At 43.7% G+C, this 13,577-nt stretch overlaps 1 protein-coding gene across 2 annotated transcripts in view; it reads right to left on the reverse strand.

Moving 5' to 3' along the window:
- Nucleotides 1-8,965: 8,965 nt before the first annotated feature.
- Sesn1 (sestrin 1) overlaps nucleotides 8,966-13,577 on the reverse strand; it is a 96,109-nt gene continuing 91,497 nt past the window's right edge. For both annotated transcript variants that reach the window (XM_006982771.4, XM_076552392.1), the window contains exons 7-10: nucleotides 13,438-13,550; nucleotides 11,837-12,027; nucleotides 10,425-10,569; nucleotides 8,966-9,768 (exon numbers count right to left, since the gene is read on the reverse strand). In XM_006982771.4, coding sequence (XP_006982833.1) covers nucleotides 9,682-9,768; nucleotides 10,425-10,569; nucleotides 11,837-12,027; nucleotides 13,438-13,550 — 536 coding nt within the window. In that variant the 3' untranslated portion in view covers nucleotides 8,966-9,681. The remainder of the gene's footprint in view (nucleotides 9,769-10,424; nucleotides 10,570-11,836; nucleotides 12,028-13,437; nucleotides 13,551-13,577) is intronic.

The raw sequence follows: 13,577 nt of genomic DNA on the forward strand, positions 1-13,577 counted from the left end.
TTGCAGGTGTAGAATTGCTAGGTTCTGGTGTCATATTGGTCTTTATGTTGTTGCCTGTATTTTTGCACGGGCGTCTACTCATCTCTTCCTCTGCTCAGTGCAGGTGGTGTCTGTGTCTGAAGGTGCCTCTCTTGTTCTAATTGAGAGTCTTGGTCCACTAGGAGTTCTTGGTCGAATCGGTGCTGTTGGGCTCTGTTTCTCCGGGAGCAGCTTAGTTCAATCAGTGTTAGTGGGTTCTGTCTCAGGGAGCAGCTGTTCCCAATTGGTGCAGGGTGGGTTTATAGCTCCGGTGGTTGTTGGATTCACAGGGGCTGGTTTTGTGTGTGTGTGTGTGTGTGTGTGTGTGTGTGTGTGTGTGTGTGTGTTTGTAGGGAAAGGAAGCTGTCTGGTCCCTGGGGCTCCGATGGCTGGGATTTAGGGTCTAGAGACCTGGTCTGCCAGACCGGAGATGGGGCCTTACCTGTTCCCAGTCAATGTAGGGTGGGCTTATGATTCTGGTGATCTGGTCCGGTGGCTGGGTGGCTCCTTCTCTTGCTCACTTAGTTGATCTTGTTTCCTCAAACTGCAGACTGTAGGCTTCTGAAACCTCTTCTGAATGGATCTCAGCTGAGCAGGTTGACCAGTAGGGCAATTTCACCAGCACCTCCAAGTTGTTGGGTTTCGCAGGATTGGCAGCTGGGCCCTGGGTTGGCCTCCGGCAGAATGTTCTTGTCCATTCTGGTCACATCCCACAGAGACGGCTCCTTCCCCAAGTGCTAGGATTAAAGGCGTCCCTGCTTCAAGCTCTTAATTGTACTAAAGGGCTTTTTTCTTTCTTTCTTTTTCTTCTTTTTTCGAGACAGGGTTTCTCTGTGTAGCTTTGCGCCTTTCCTGGAATTCGCTTTGGAGACCAGGCTGGCCTTGAACTCACAAAGATCTGCCTGCCTCTGCCTCCTGAGTGCTGGGATTAAAGGCACGTGCTACCACTGCCCAGTTTAAAGGGCTTTTAAAGAAATGCCAAGGGGTGGAACAAAAGACCTCCCCCAGCACAGCCAAATGCAGACCATCCCAGACACCTGGTGACCATGCATGTGATCCAGCCATCCCCTAATGCAGCCCTGCTGTGTAAAGCAAGCTCCAATCTCACTAGGAAGCTTTTGTGGGCTCCCTTTGGCAGGCATCCTGGACTGAATGGGTTGCTGAAGGCTCCTTAGAACATTCTACATTTCCAGAAGCAGATAGAGTTTACAAGGGCCAGTTGTAATCCATCCAAACCTGCAAGTAGGTCCAGCCTAACAGATGGAGTCCGTGTAAGCTCCAGGGCCTGATCTCTTCAAACACTAAGGGTGGAGATCTGTTTTATCCACAGCAAGCTAGCTACATGTTCTTCCCCACTCAAAACGTAGTCCTCCCTCAGTATTTATAACTACCGGCTCATGGTGGAATCCCATTCTCTCCACACCAAATGCTTCCCCCTGAGACTCAGGTAGGCCAGGCCCTTTACCACTACCTATTTGCAAGTGTGAGGGTTTTGGGTGTGTGTGTGGGCAACTAAAAACATGAAATCTTCCATTCTTTTCATTTTTTTTTAAGTTAATGTGTCGGGGTGTTTTGCATGTAGGTACGTCTGCATACCACTTGCATGCCTGGTGCCTGTGGGGGCCAGGAGAAGACATTGGGTCCCCTGGATTCCCTGAAACTGGAGTTACAGATGGTTGTGAGCCACCATGTGGGTGCTGCCGATCAAACTCAGGTCCTCTAGAAGAGCAGCCAATGCTCTGAACTGGCTCTTAAGAGATGGAGAACCATCTCTCCAGCCCCCTCTTTTTTTTTTTTTTTAAGTTTCCATATATGTCTGTATTGTATGTTGGACATATTCCCCCCCAGTGCCCCTTCCTCCTCTTCTCACCCCTCTTCTCTCCCATTAGTCTCCCTTGTCTCCCTAGACCAGCAGTTCTCAACCTGTGGGTCATGACCCCTTTGGGGTTGACCGACCCTTTCATGGGGTCACATATCAGATATCTTGCATATCAGATATTTGCATTACAATTCATAACAGTAGAAAAATTATAGTTATGAAGTAGCAACAAAAATAATTTTATGGTTGGAATTACCACAACATGAGGACCTGTATTAAAGGGTCACATCATTAGGAAGGCTGAGAGCCACTGCTCTGGGCAGTTTTATTTCTACTTTCATGATGCACACACACACAGAACCTTCCAGCTGACAGCCGCATGACAGCACTTGGAAGTCTGTACTTCAGAAATATGAAGGAAAGTCACCTTGTTCTGCAGCAGGTCTCCAGAAACCCATGCTGGGTTTTAATGGGTAAGCTGAGACTTTTTACCCATCAATTTCCATACCTCCTCTCCTGCCCTCCCCTTTCTGATTCAACAGTTTGGTCACCTTAGATAGTCTCATACAAATGGTACTGTATGGTGTTTGTCTTTTGTGGCTGGCTCATTTGGTTTAGTATAGTGTCTGCAAGGTTCATCTGTTGCAGCAAGCGACAGACTTCCCTTTCTTTTAAGGCTCAGTCATATTCTATTGTACACACACACACACACACACACACACACACACACACACACACACACACACACCCCTCTGTACTTCCATGTATATATCACATTTTGTCTATCCACCCAGTGGTGGACATCTGTACCGCTTCTAAACCATGGCTGTTGGAAGGATGGCTCTGTGAACATGGCTGCACAAATGTTGCTTTGATGTCTTGTTTAATTGTTTTTATATGTACTAAGACGTGGTGTCTTAATTCAGACTATAATAACAGAAATACCATAGTTTGACGGGGTTGACCACGGACGTGTATTCCTCACGTAGGCTGGAAAGTCTAAGGCTTGTGTGGCCAGTTCGGTTCCTCCTCAGGCTCTTCCTGGGGTCCTTTTGGTGTTTTATCGACCTTGTTCCCCTCCCTCAGTGTGGCTCCCTTTAAATATAGCTTAAGCTTCCACTCTTAGGACTGCTTTCACTGCATCCGGTAGGTTTAGGTACAACATGTTTTCATTTCCTTTTGAAAAGAGATGTTTCCAAGTTTCCTTTGATTTCTTTTGGGAGCTGTTATTCAACACGGTGTGTTTAGTTTTTACATCTTTGTGGATTTTCCCACTTTCCTTCTGCCGTGGATTTCTAGCTTCATCCCACTGTCATCCAAATACACACTATCGGCTGTCTACCTTGTCTGTGGGTGGCCTAACTCGGTCTGTCCCGGGGAACGTCCCGTGTGTGTGTGTGTGTGTGTGTGTGTGTGTGTGTGTGTGTGTGTGTGTGTGTGTATGTGTGTAAGAGAGCAGGTTCTGTTGTAGCTGGATGGAGTGTCCTGTAGATGTGTCGGGACCTCCTGTTCCGTTCAAGCCCTTTCGCTGCTCATTGGCCTTTGGTCCGGTGTTGTCCTCGGTGTTGAAAGTGGGTTGTTCGTGTCATGTACTGCTGCCGTCCTACTGTCCTTGAGTTCCGTCCGTGTTTTGCATGTTTTCGAGCTCTGATAGCTGGTTGTGTACATGTTTATAATTATTGAATCTTTCTGTTGACTTGACCCTACTGTGGTTAGGTAATGATATAACAAGTCTCATTTCACTCTGGGGACAGTTTTTGACTAACACCTATTTTGCCTGGTATTGGTATAACCTCTGTACTCTGGCTTCCATTTGCAAGGAATATTAATATGTGCACCCTTAGATACAAAGATAGTCCCTCATAGTTAACACATAGATACTTTTAAAAAAATCCATTTGGCCAGTCTGTGTCTATGGATCCATTTACAGTTAACATAATTATGGGCGGGAAAGGACTTACTATGGCCAACAGTCTTCTATATATCTTGTAGCCCTTTGGTCCTCATTGTCTCTCTCCCTTTATGTTTTTAATTTTGTCTTTGTGACATGCTTTTAGTATTTGTTCATTTCCTTCTGTATATATTCTAGACATTTTCTGTATGGTTGCTGTGGGAAACATACAAAACACTGTAATAGTGTAACAATCTACTTTTAACTGGTAACAACTTTAACATACAAAAACTATGCCTTTCTAGCCCCAAATGTACCTCCATTTACACACTACATCTTTTATACCCATTTATATAAATTTCCAGTTATTTTCATGCATTTGTCATTTTTGGACTCTATATCAGAATTAATGAGTTTAAGCAGCAGAATTACATAATTCAAGTTACTGTATTTGTTCATGTTTCCATTTACTGGCGAACTTTGCTTTTGTGTGGCCTTGTATTGAAGAATCCGATGGTTCTTCTTCCAGAAGAAGGGTTCCTTTGGAGGGCTGGTGATTTCCTCTCACTGCTTCTAGGCTTCTGTTTTGAACTCCCAATAGTTTTATTATACAGTGGTCTTCAAGTCCTCTGCTTCCTTACTAGGTCTGTGACTTTAACCTACATGTAGTTCACTGAGCCTCTTGAATTACTGTATCTATTCCATTCCTCAAATTTGGCATGTTTGGAGTAAAAAAGACTAACTGAGGATCGGGGGATGTAGCTCAGAGGCAGAGTGATTGTCTAGTATGATGGGGGCCCTTGGTACCACCAAACCTAGCAAACAAGCATTTTTGACTCTGAATAGTGGTCCTTTTGTTTCACATCTCAGACTTCTCACGTGTGTGCTGGCGGCATGGTGCTCAGATATCCTTTAAGCCCTTCATTTTTTGTTATGATTTTGCTCCTCTGACCTGGTGTCAAATGACCTGTTCTTCATAGTCAGCAAGCAGTTCTCACCTGTCCGATGAAGTCTGCTATTGAATCCCTCTTGGGAATTTTCCACTTCCTTCCAGGTATTGTTTTGTTCTGGGCCTCATGCTGGCCTCAAACTTACTCAGGGTGCTCCTGCATCACCCCCAAGCAGTGGGATTACAGGCGTATACTGCTAAACTTTTCATAAAATTTGGTACTTTCCAGCTCCAGATTTGTTTGGTTCTTTTGTGCAGTTTTTCTCTGTTGACATTTAAATAATTTTCCATAGCTGTCTATGTCTACTTTACATTTAAGTTCCTGATGAGGAATTTCCTTACCTGACACAGAACTATATTTCTTTCTTTTTAAGACCAGGTCTCACTCTGTAGCTCTGGTTGACCTGGAACTTGCTCTATAGACCAGGCAGGCTTTACAGAGATCTGCTTTCTTCTGCCTCCCAAGTGCTAGGATAAAAGGTGAGCCTCAACATGCCCAGCCTAAAAACTCTTTCTTTAGGATTTTGAAGATGTTTCTTTGATTGACACATGGTTCTCTAGTCCTCTGTATGCCTTGTAGGTTTTTGTTGAAATTGAAGCCTTTGATAAAAAGGCCACTGTTAATCCCATCAATGGAGAATAAGATCACTACCACAGTTTAAAGTCAAAATTGAAGCAACCTTTAATTAAGTACTGGTCAGGTCCATCTCTGGGTTTCCAGAAAATGCCCCCAAATCAGGGTTTACAGCAGCTTAAGTATTTCCCATCAGGTCAAATCAGGGGCAAGCACACATCCTGATGTACCTCCAGCCTACATCCAATCAGGGGCAAGCACACATCCTGATGTACCTCCAGCCTACATGCAATCAGGGGCAAGCATACATCCTGACGTATTTCCTGCCTGTGAACCTCCTGCTCACATGCGATCAAGCACATCAGTGCAGATGGGTCAAACAAACTTGTTTAGGGGAGTGAAAACATGTGACTTCTTATCTCCCATAAACAATAGCCTTCAGCATTTCAGGAACTATCTGTCCTTGGACAAGAGCCTTGCAGATTGGAGGCATTTTTGTTTCATGGATCTCTAAGGCATGGTCATTAAAACTTAAAATGTAACTTTGGCTCTCACATGACCTCTCTCACACTGTTTATAGACTGGCTTTGTGCAGAAGATCTCCATTAGTCAGCCTGGCTGGAGGCTCTGGAATCTGTCAAGCCCCCAGAACGTGTCCCAGTATATGTGGCTCTTAGAATTGTTTGCATTCCCTCTGAAGCTCTCCTCTGTTCAGGAGCACTTTCCCAGCTCCTCCTTGGCACTGTCAGGCTGTCCAGCTACCTGCCTACAGAACTGCATTCCTTGTGCTCTTCTAGTGCACTGGCTCTCACCTGTTTTCAGCAGCTTCAGAAGCTTCTCAACATTTGGGTCGTGACCCCTTCGGTGTGTGTGGGGGGGGCACATATCCTGCATATCAGATAGTTATGATTCAATACAATTCAATTCAATTCAGTTCAATTCTGAAGTAGCAACGAAATAATTGTATGGCTGGGAGTCACCACAACATGAGGATTGAAGGGTCACAGCATTAGGAAGGGTGAGAACCACTGCTCTGATCAATGCTAGCCAGCCCCACCAGTGTTGAGTCAAACGAGACATGAGGATTGAGTCGCCGAGGTGGGCAGAGGCTGGACGTTTTCTGTCCTGAGCAGCAGGCTCTGGAGGTTTTCCTCCATTCATGCTGCACTGGCTCCCAACCAGTGTTCTCACAAACGGCTCTTCTCTATGCATTGCTGTCCTTAACTTAGTCTCCTGCCTGGGGGACGGGGGTGACGCATGCCTGCTATCACAGGGTGCAAGGCATAGAGGCAGGGGGTCACCTGGGCTCAGGAGTGAGAGCCTACTTCAAGGGTGGATCATGAAAACATGGAGCCCCACAACAGAGCGCCCTGTTGATTCTGCTGTCAGACTGTGGCCTTTGGCTGTTCCTTGTCCACACACACTACACAAAAATGCCAACAGACTTTATGAAATAGAATCTTAATGGAAAATATACTTCCCCAGTAAGTTTTATTTATTAGCGCATGGACTCTATCAAAATTTATTCTGAATAGCTAAATTATTAGATTTGTTCTTGGGTTTAAAGTGTCACTACATTATATATGAAGTTAAACCTAAACATGGTAAGCTCGGGATGTTTGGGTCCATCCAGATTCATAGTTTGATATCCTTAACAAGCTTGGCCTAATGAAGTCCCTCCTATGAGCTTGCCCACCATGTGTGAGCCCTGGGTTCAATTCTCAAGTACTGGGAAAACAAATCCTCTAATTTTATCAAAAAGTCAGATTTAAAAAACTGAACCCTAGAACCTCATCCAAGAATCTTAAAAAAAAAAAAAAAAATCCTTCTGGTGAAGGAGGGGTTTTGATAGTCCTTAGAGCATGCTGCTTTTCCCAGTTATTTTGGAAACTTGAAAAAAATTATACAGAAACATTAGAAATGTTTTCATTTTTAGTTTTCAGGAAGCTTTGAAATATGTTTTACTAAATACCCTTTTGTGGTGATATATTGCATGCCCCCCAATAAAGCTTGCCTGGGGACCAGAGGACAGAGCCAGCCACATAGAGGTCAGGCAGTGGTGGCACACACCTTTAATCCTATCACTCAGGAGACAGAGATCCGTCTGGATCTCTATGAGTTCAAGGCCACACTGGGCTACATGAGAGGAACAGAACCAAGCAGTGGTGACACATGCCTTCAATCCCAGAAAATAATATGGCAGGACACAGAAAGGTACATAAGACATGAGGAAACAGGAACTCTTTTTCTTTAGACTGAGGATTTCATAGAGGTAAGAACTTGTGGCTGGCTTGCTCTGCTTCTCTGATCTTTCAGCTTTTGCCCCAATATTTGGCTCCAGGTTTTCTATTAATAAGACCATTTGGCAAATCGTGTTACACGCCTTCTTTTCATGACTTTGACTACACACACTTTGACTCACTAAGTGATCAATTTCTGTCCTATTTCCGCATGACAATAAGCTTCATGGACTGAGAACTGCTACTAAAAACCTTTTGTTTTCGAGACAGCTTGCAAATAAAGACAACAGACAGGAGCAGTAAAGGGAGTGAGTGGGAATTGTCGTGCAGTCACTGGCCAGGCGCAGCTGGCAGAGGCACATGCAGATACAAGGGAGGACCATGTGGATACTAAAGGTTGACATCCTTTCTTTCTTGTTGAGACAGCAGCTGTAGTTGCACTCCTACATAGCAGAGGATGACCTTGAACTCTTGATTTGCCTGGTTCCATCTCCCAAGTGCTGGGATCACAGGGATGCATCACTACCGCCCCCCCCCCGGCCCCCCACAGTTATTTAAGCAGACCTATTTGAAGGGAATTTCTTACATGGGTGTACATCTGCTATAGTTGAGGGTATCCTCCAGAAGTTCTAGGGTTGGGCTGTGGGGCCTAGGAGGAAGTGTTTGGTTCCTGGGAATGGGTGACTACTTTTCATACAGGAATAGGTTCATGATCATGAGAACTCAGCTCTCATTTCTCTTCTGCTTTTCCATCATGAGCTGCAGTAGCATGAGGTTCTGACCAGATGTGGCTGTCCAGTCTTGGTCTTCCAAGCACTCAGAATCATGAGCCAAAAGAAACTTTTTTTCTTTTAGCATATCTGGTTCCATGTATTGAGCTATAGTGATGAAAGATGGCCTAAAATAACATCCTTGAAGGCAAGTGCATATCATACTGTTTCATTCCCCTACTGCTGGGCTCTCTAAGTCTCTAGGCTTCAAAACTGGTTTTGCCATTTAACACTGGTCACTTATCTGATTCCAGTTTAAGTGTGACTCTCCTTGGTTCAGAAATGAAACTCAGACTCTGTTACTAATTGTGAGGCTAAAGTATGACTTTATGAAATCAAGACAGCAAATTGCAGAAAATTATTCTTTATTGAAAAATACCAATAATACTGACAGACTTCAAAAGCAATTCACGGTTCCAGAATACAAAGTACTTAATACATTTTTTCAATGTTTGTATCTCAAAGTTAGCATTTTGTAAATCAAGATACAAATTTGACAACCTCACTAAAATATTTTCCAGCTTTATTCTGTAAGGAGCTGCACAACCTTCAAAGTCAGGGTCACGAGGTCAACAGGAGCACATGGGGCAGGATGCACCTGGGGCTGTGCAGCAGTTTGCAGCAATATTTTCCACGATTTCTGCACAAGACAGCTGCCCTCCAGTGTCAGAAAATCTTGGGAAACAGCATCAAAAGACAGCCTGTTGTTTTTTTTTTAAACAATCCACACACTTTCATTATAAGATTGTTCTTTGGAGAAAACCTTTTAAGAATGCCACTGTGATATTATCCAATAACTGAATTTTAAAAACTATAACGAAAGAAACAAACTGTTACCATCGACATCGACATGGTCTTTGCTGAGCTGTGAGTAATAAGTCTATGCTTTTTTAGATGCGAGAAAAAGAGAACGTGTACAGGTTGAACTGAAAACCACACAAGGTATGTAGGTAGGCTCAGGGAGCAGCAGCGCTCACTTTAATCACTAGTAGCTTAGGTGGAGCAGCCACACACTCACCCCCAGCCACAGCAGCACCCAGAGCTGCTAGACTCCTTATGTATAAACTCAGTACCCAAGTCCCAGTCTTTACATACTCCAATTCTTGTTGTCTTACTACATCAGAGCAACAGGATTTGGGGAATTACTAGTTGCTGTATTGAAACAAGTACCCAGCATCCTGGACTGTCAAAAAGCAAACACTGTGACCAGCAGCCTTTCTTCACAGCTATAACACTGAAGCTGCCAAGCACCCCCTGCTAGACAAGCAGTGGTGTCCCACAGTAAAGGAGCAGACACTAAAGGAATCATGGCACAACGGATTTCTGAATTCTTTTATCTACCCTTGGTCCTGGGGCTTGGTTCCACCCCCTTGTAGACTACACTTGCTGTTCATTCCAGGATCCTCTTTAAGGAGAGGCATCAAGTCATATAGCGGGTAATGGCTCTCAGAGCATACAGGAGTTCCGCTTGCATCCTAGCTTCTATAAGAAGCAGATTAACATGAACCTGAGGATAAAACACAGCATTATGTAAGAACAGATTATGAACACCACAATTCTCAGTGCATTCAGTTAAAAAAATGTCCCAAATAAGTATAGTTCTTTGTCCCTCAATATTGTATTTGTGATCCTCAGCTGGCTCAATCTATGGATGCAGAAATATGACTAAAGGGCCAACTGCATATTCTATGTGCTACCGAAGAACTGAAGTCTTCATCTGTCAACATAAGTTCAGACTTCTTCTGGGATAAATGTCTTATTATTCTATTTACATGCCACTGCATGTCTTCTAGATATCTGTTATAGTTCAGAAAATCTAGGCACTGCCTTGTCAGACTTCTAGAATTTTCTGCCAAACCATCAATTTCTAGAAAGATGCTTCAAAGAGAACCCATTTCTGCCTATGTCCACTTGTTAAAAAGATCTTGCCAAATGGTCTTAGGTGGAGACAGCTATACTGGTTCCCTGAGGACTGACCAGCCCACTTGTCTACTGCACTTCTCATGAGATAGGCCTCTCAAGGGGTTCCTGAGACAGATGTTCTGGAATGATGTTTTTCAGGCTGTAGAGATGCTGGATGGGGTTTGAGAGCCACTAGATTATGGGAAGGAGAGTAATAATCACTGCAAATTACAGGGTAAGCCAGCCACCACGAACATATACCTTCTCAGAGTGCTTGAACTGCCTCCAGAAGCTATCATACATTCTTTTGGTAACCTTTTCAGGAGTGCAGACAACAGTTTTGATATAAACTTTAAAGCTACGATCCAATAGCTGGTTAATTTCGCCATAGTCATAGTCGTCGTATCTGTTCAAAGACATAAGGATGGACTACTGTCAGTGTGCAGTCTCTTTTCTGTGTGCAGCACAGACAGACGTAAACACATCCTTTTCTCCTCACTGTGTGGGCAGCTAGTCCCAGAAATGATGCAGCGTTATAACGTTTAAATGGGGTAGGATGAAAAGCATCAAGGAAGAAGTCAGGAAGAAGAGACAGTTCCGGTGCCCGAGCAGACCATTCCATAGTTGAGAGAACTAACACTCCAGCACTGGGTACCAAGCAACCACAATCACCATATTCACAATCACCAACACACAACCATGTTGAAACCAACTCTGGAAAGAGCATAGATGACTGCTGAAATTAAGAATTTGTTTGTTACTGGTAGTGTTACACACCTAAGATGGTAATTTACTTGTGTAAAAGTTTCTGGGATCAGATGAGGAAAAAGTCAGTGATGGGTGGGGCAGGAGGGCTGGCTGGTCTCTTAGAATCTCATGGTGTCACCTTTAGGAGAGGCTGAGAGGCCTTCATGCAGCAATGTCTGTTCCAACCACTAAATCCTGGGTTTCAGATCAGACAGGCATGCAAGGTATTGTGTTTTCAGTGGAAAAGGGAGAAAGTTCTGGGCAAAGTTGGTCCTAAAACCATCCAAGGAGGCCGAAGTCATAGTCTGGGCACTGATTAGTAGAAGTTAGTTTAAAACTGGTTGGATATACTTTAAAGGCCTGAGCAGTGTAAATTAAAGAGAGCTTGTAGGTCTCTGATACATGGTATCATATATGAGAAAGCCTATTTATCGGTTAAATATACCACGCAGAAAGCCATGCAGTGTGGAATTTGTACATAAGAAGGTAGTATATGTTTCTATGTTCTAGAGAACACAGCATGGTAGAAACCTAACAGGACTGAGAGAGTTCCAAGGAGCACAGGAGTGGGCACTCCTCAAAGGGACTGAATTCCAAGAACTAGGAATGCCAGGAGACAGAGATGACACAAAGAGATGCTCAGTGACCAACTCTGCTTCCTGTATGTGCTAGGACCACAGCTGGCTCTTCCTTCCTGAGCTCAGCTGTCACTTGTCAAATCCTCACCTGTCCAGCTGAGAGAGACGGGAGAGCCCAAGCTGTGCTTCTGTGATGCATGGCAACTATAAACTTAGTTGAGTACGTATGTATGTACGTGTGTGTGTGTGTGTGTGTGTGTGTGTGTGTGTGTGTGTCTGCGCGCACTGTAGGCACCCTAATCTTCCGTGTAAAGGAAATGTCTTTAAAGCATAAGTAGGCAGACTAACCGTATTCCAAACATGCAGTGAATATAGTTCCAGATAGCCCGTCTGAGCATTGAGGTATCGACATCTTTGTGCATTGCCATTGTATTGTAAGTAAGATTGTAAGCAATATGAAATTTCTCATCAATTAACTGTCCCACATCTGGATAAAGACGATTCACCAGAGAATAACCGTGGTCTTCCCAGCAGTAGTCCTAAAAACAGAGAAGACAGGAATTACGAATACTTAAAACAGGAAAACCCACTATGAGTCCACCGTGCTGCAGTCTATGAGGTCACTGGCGGCTGGAACTGGTTCGCCAGCTTTGAACTCAGTTTCCTTTGAGCTGCAGTTCACTCTCAATTTCTATACTGCAACACGAGAGAGCTTATGAATTGTAATTTGGTCAGGTTTAAGAACCAAGGGAGCCATAGATTTCCAGCTCTCTTCAGCTTTCCACCTAGCCTCCAGAGGTAACACAGACTCCTCTCCTTTGTTCCATGACTGCAGACATTTAAATGTTCCTCGAGTTTTGTGACTTCAAGCCAGCTATGGTAGTTAATGCCTATTATCTGAATACTTGGAAAGATAAAGCAGGGAGACTATGCTACAACAAAACAAAAATGGAAAGAAATCCGGCTCAGTATATCCATCACTCACCCCCCATCCTCTCGCCCACCTGATTCTCACCCCCTATTAACCAAATCTTCTAATTCCTTCCCTATAGAAAGTCTCCTTGATACCCCCAAACAACTCGATTCTTCAAACAACTCATAAGTCCCTACTTCTACCTTGCTCCTTACTTCCCCAGAACATCTCTTTTGACATGATGCCGTAACTCTTGGTCACTGCCCACAACCTACTGTAAACTGAGTTAGCATTTAGGGCATCCTCACCAGGTTAAACCTTTTCCCACTGATGGCAGCAGGAAGCTTTGTTCTCAACTCTCAGTGTTCAGTCTCTTTGTAGCCTTCAGAGGACAGCTCGGCGGAGACTAAATTATTCCCAACTCTCTTTTACTCAGGCTGTAAGCCCTGCTCTGTGGTACACCCTAGGTACATCCCACACTGAGCTGCACTCTCAGCTGCCCTTTGTTTTTTAGCCCACATCCTTCACATTCTAATCCCTCTCTTTAGTACACAATAACCCTTTCAATTCTGAATTTATCAATTTTCACTACAGCTCAACTCCTCCTTGTGCCTAAATTTTGACCTTTAAAATAATATTTTAGTTTGGGTGAGGGCATAGAAGCAAAAAAGTCTCAATAGTCAACTAGTTTCATAACTCTAATAAAAAAGTTGTTACTTAACATTGGCCTGTAAGGGATAAGTGGGCAAGTTTAATGTTTACTTAAATACTAAACAATAAACTTACGACATAAATTAAGCTAGAGCATGATTCTGTTTTTGAACTGAAAACTTGACAAAATGCAGGGTGCAGAACAGATCATCTGTAAGTGTTGCTAATTACTAATTCTCAACTTCCCTTTGGCACCAGAGAGCTGCCACTCTGGAGATGTGACTTGCTAAGCACTGAACACACTTCTCAAGTCCAGGGGCATTTTTCACACGGCATTACAGTGAGAGGTTTCTAAACAATTATATTATACAAATGACAACTTTACCTGGACACGAAATGTTGGAACATGCATTCCATGTCTAGAGAAATCCTTATAGCCATAACTAGTATCCTCAAAGTGCCGAGATATGTCTCTTGCTGGTGTAACTTCATCATCATCTGAAATGATTTTGTTTTAAAGAAAAG

Source organism: Peromyscus maniculatus, chromosome 16 (assembly GCF_049852395.1).
Source record: "Peromyscus maniculatus bairdii isolate BWxNUB_F1_BW_parent chromosome 16, HU_Pman_BW_mat_3.1, whole genome shotgun sequence".
NCBI lineage: Eukaryota > Metazoa > Chordata > Mammalia > Rodentia > Cricetidae > Peromyscus > Peromyscus maniculatus.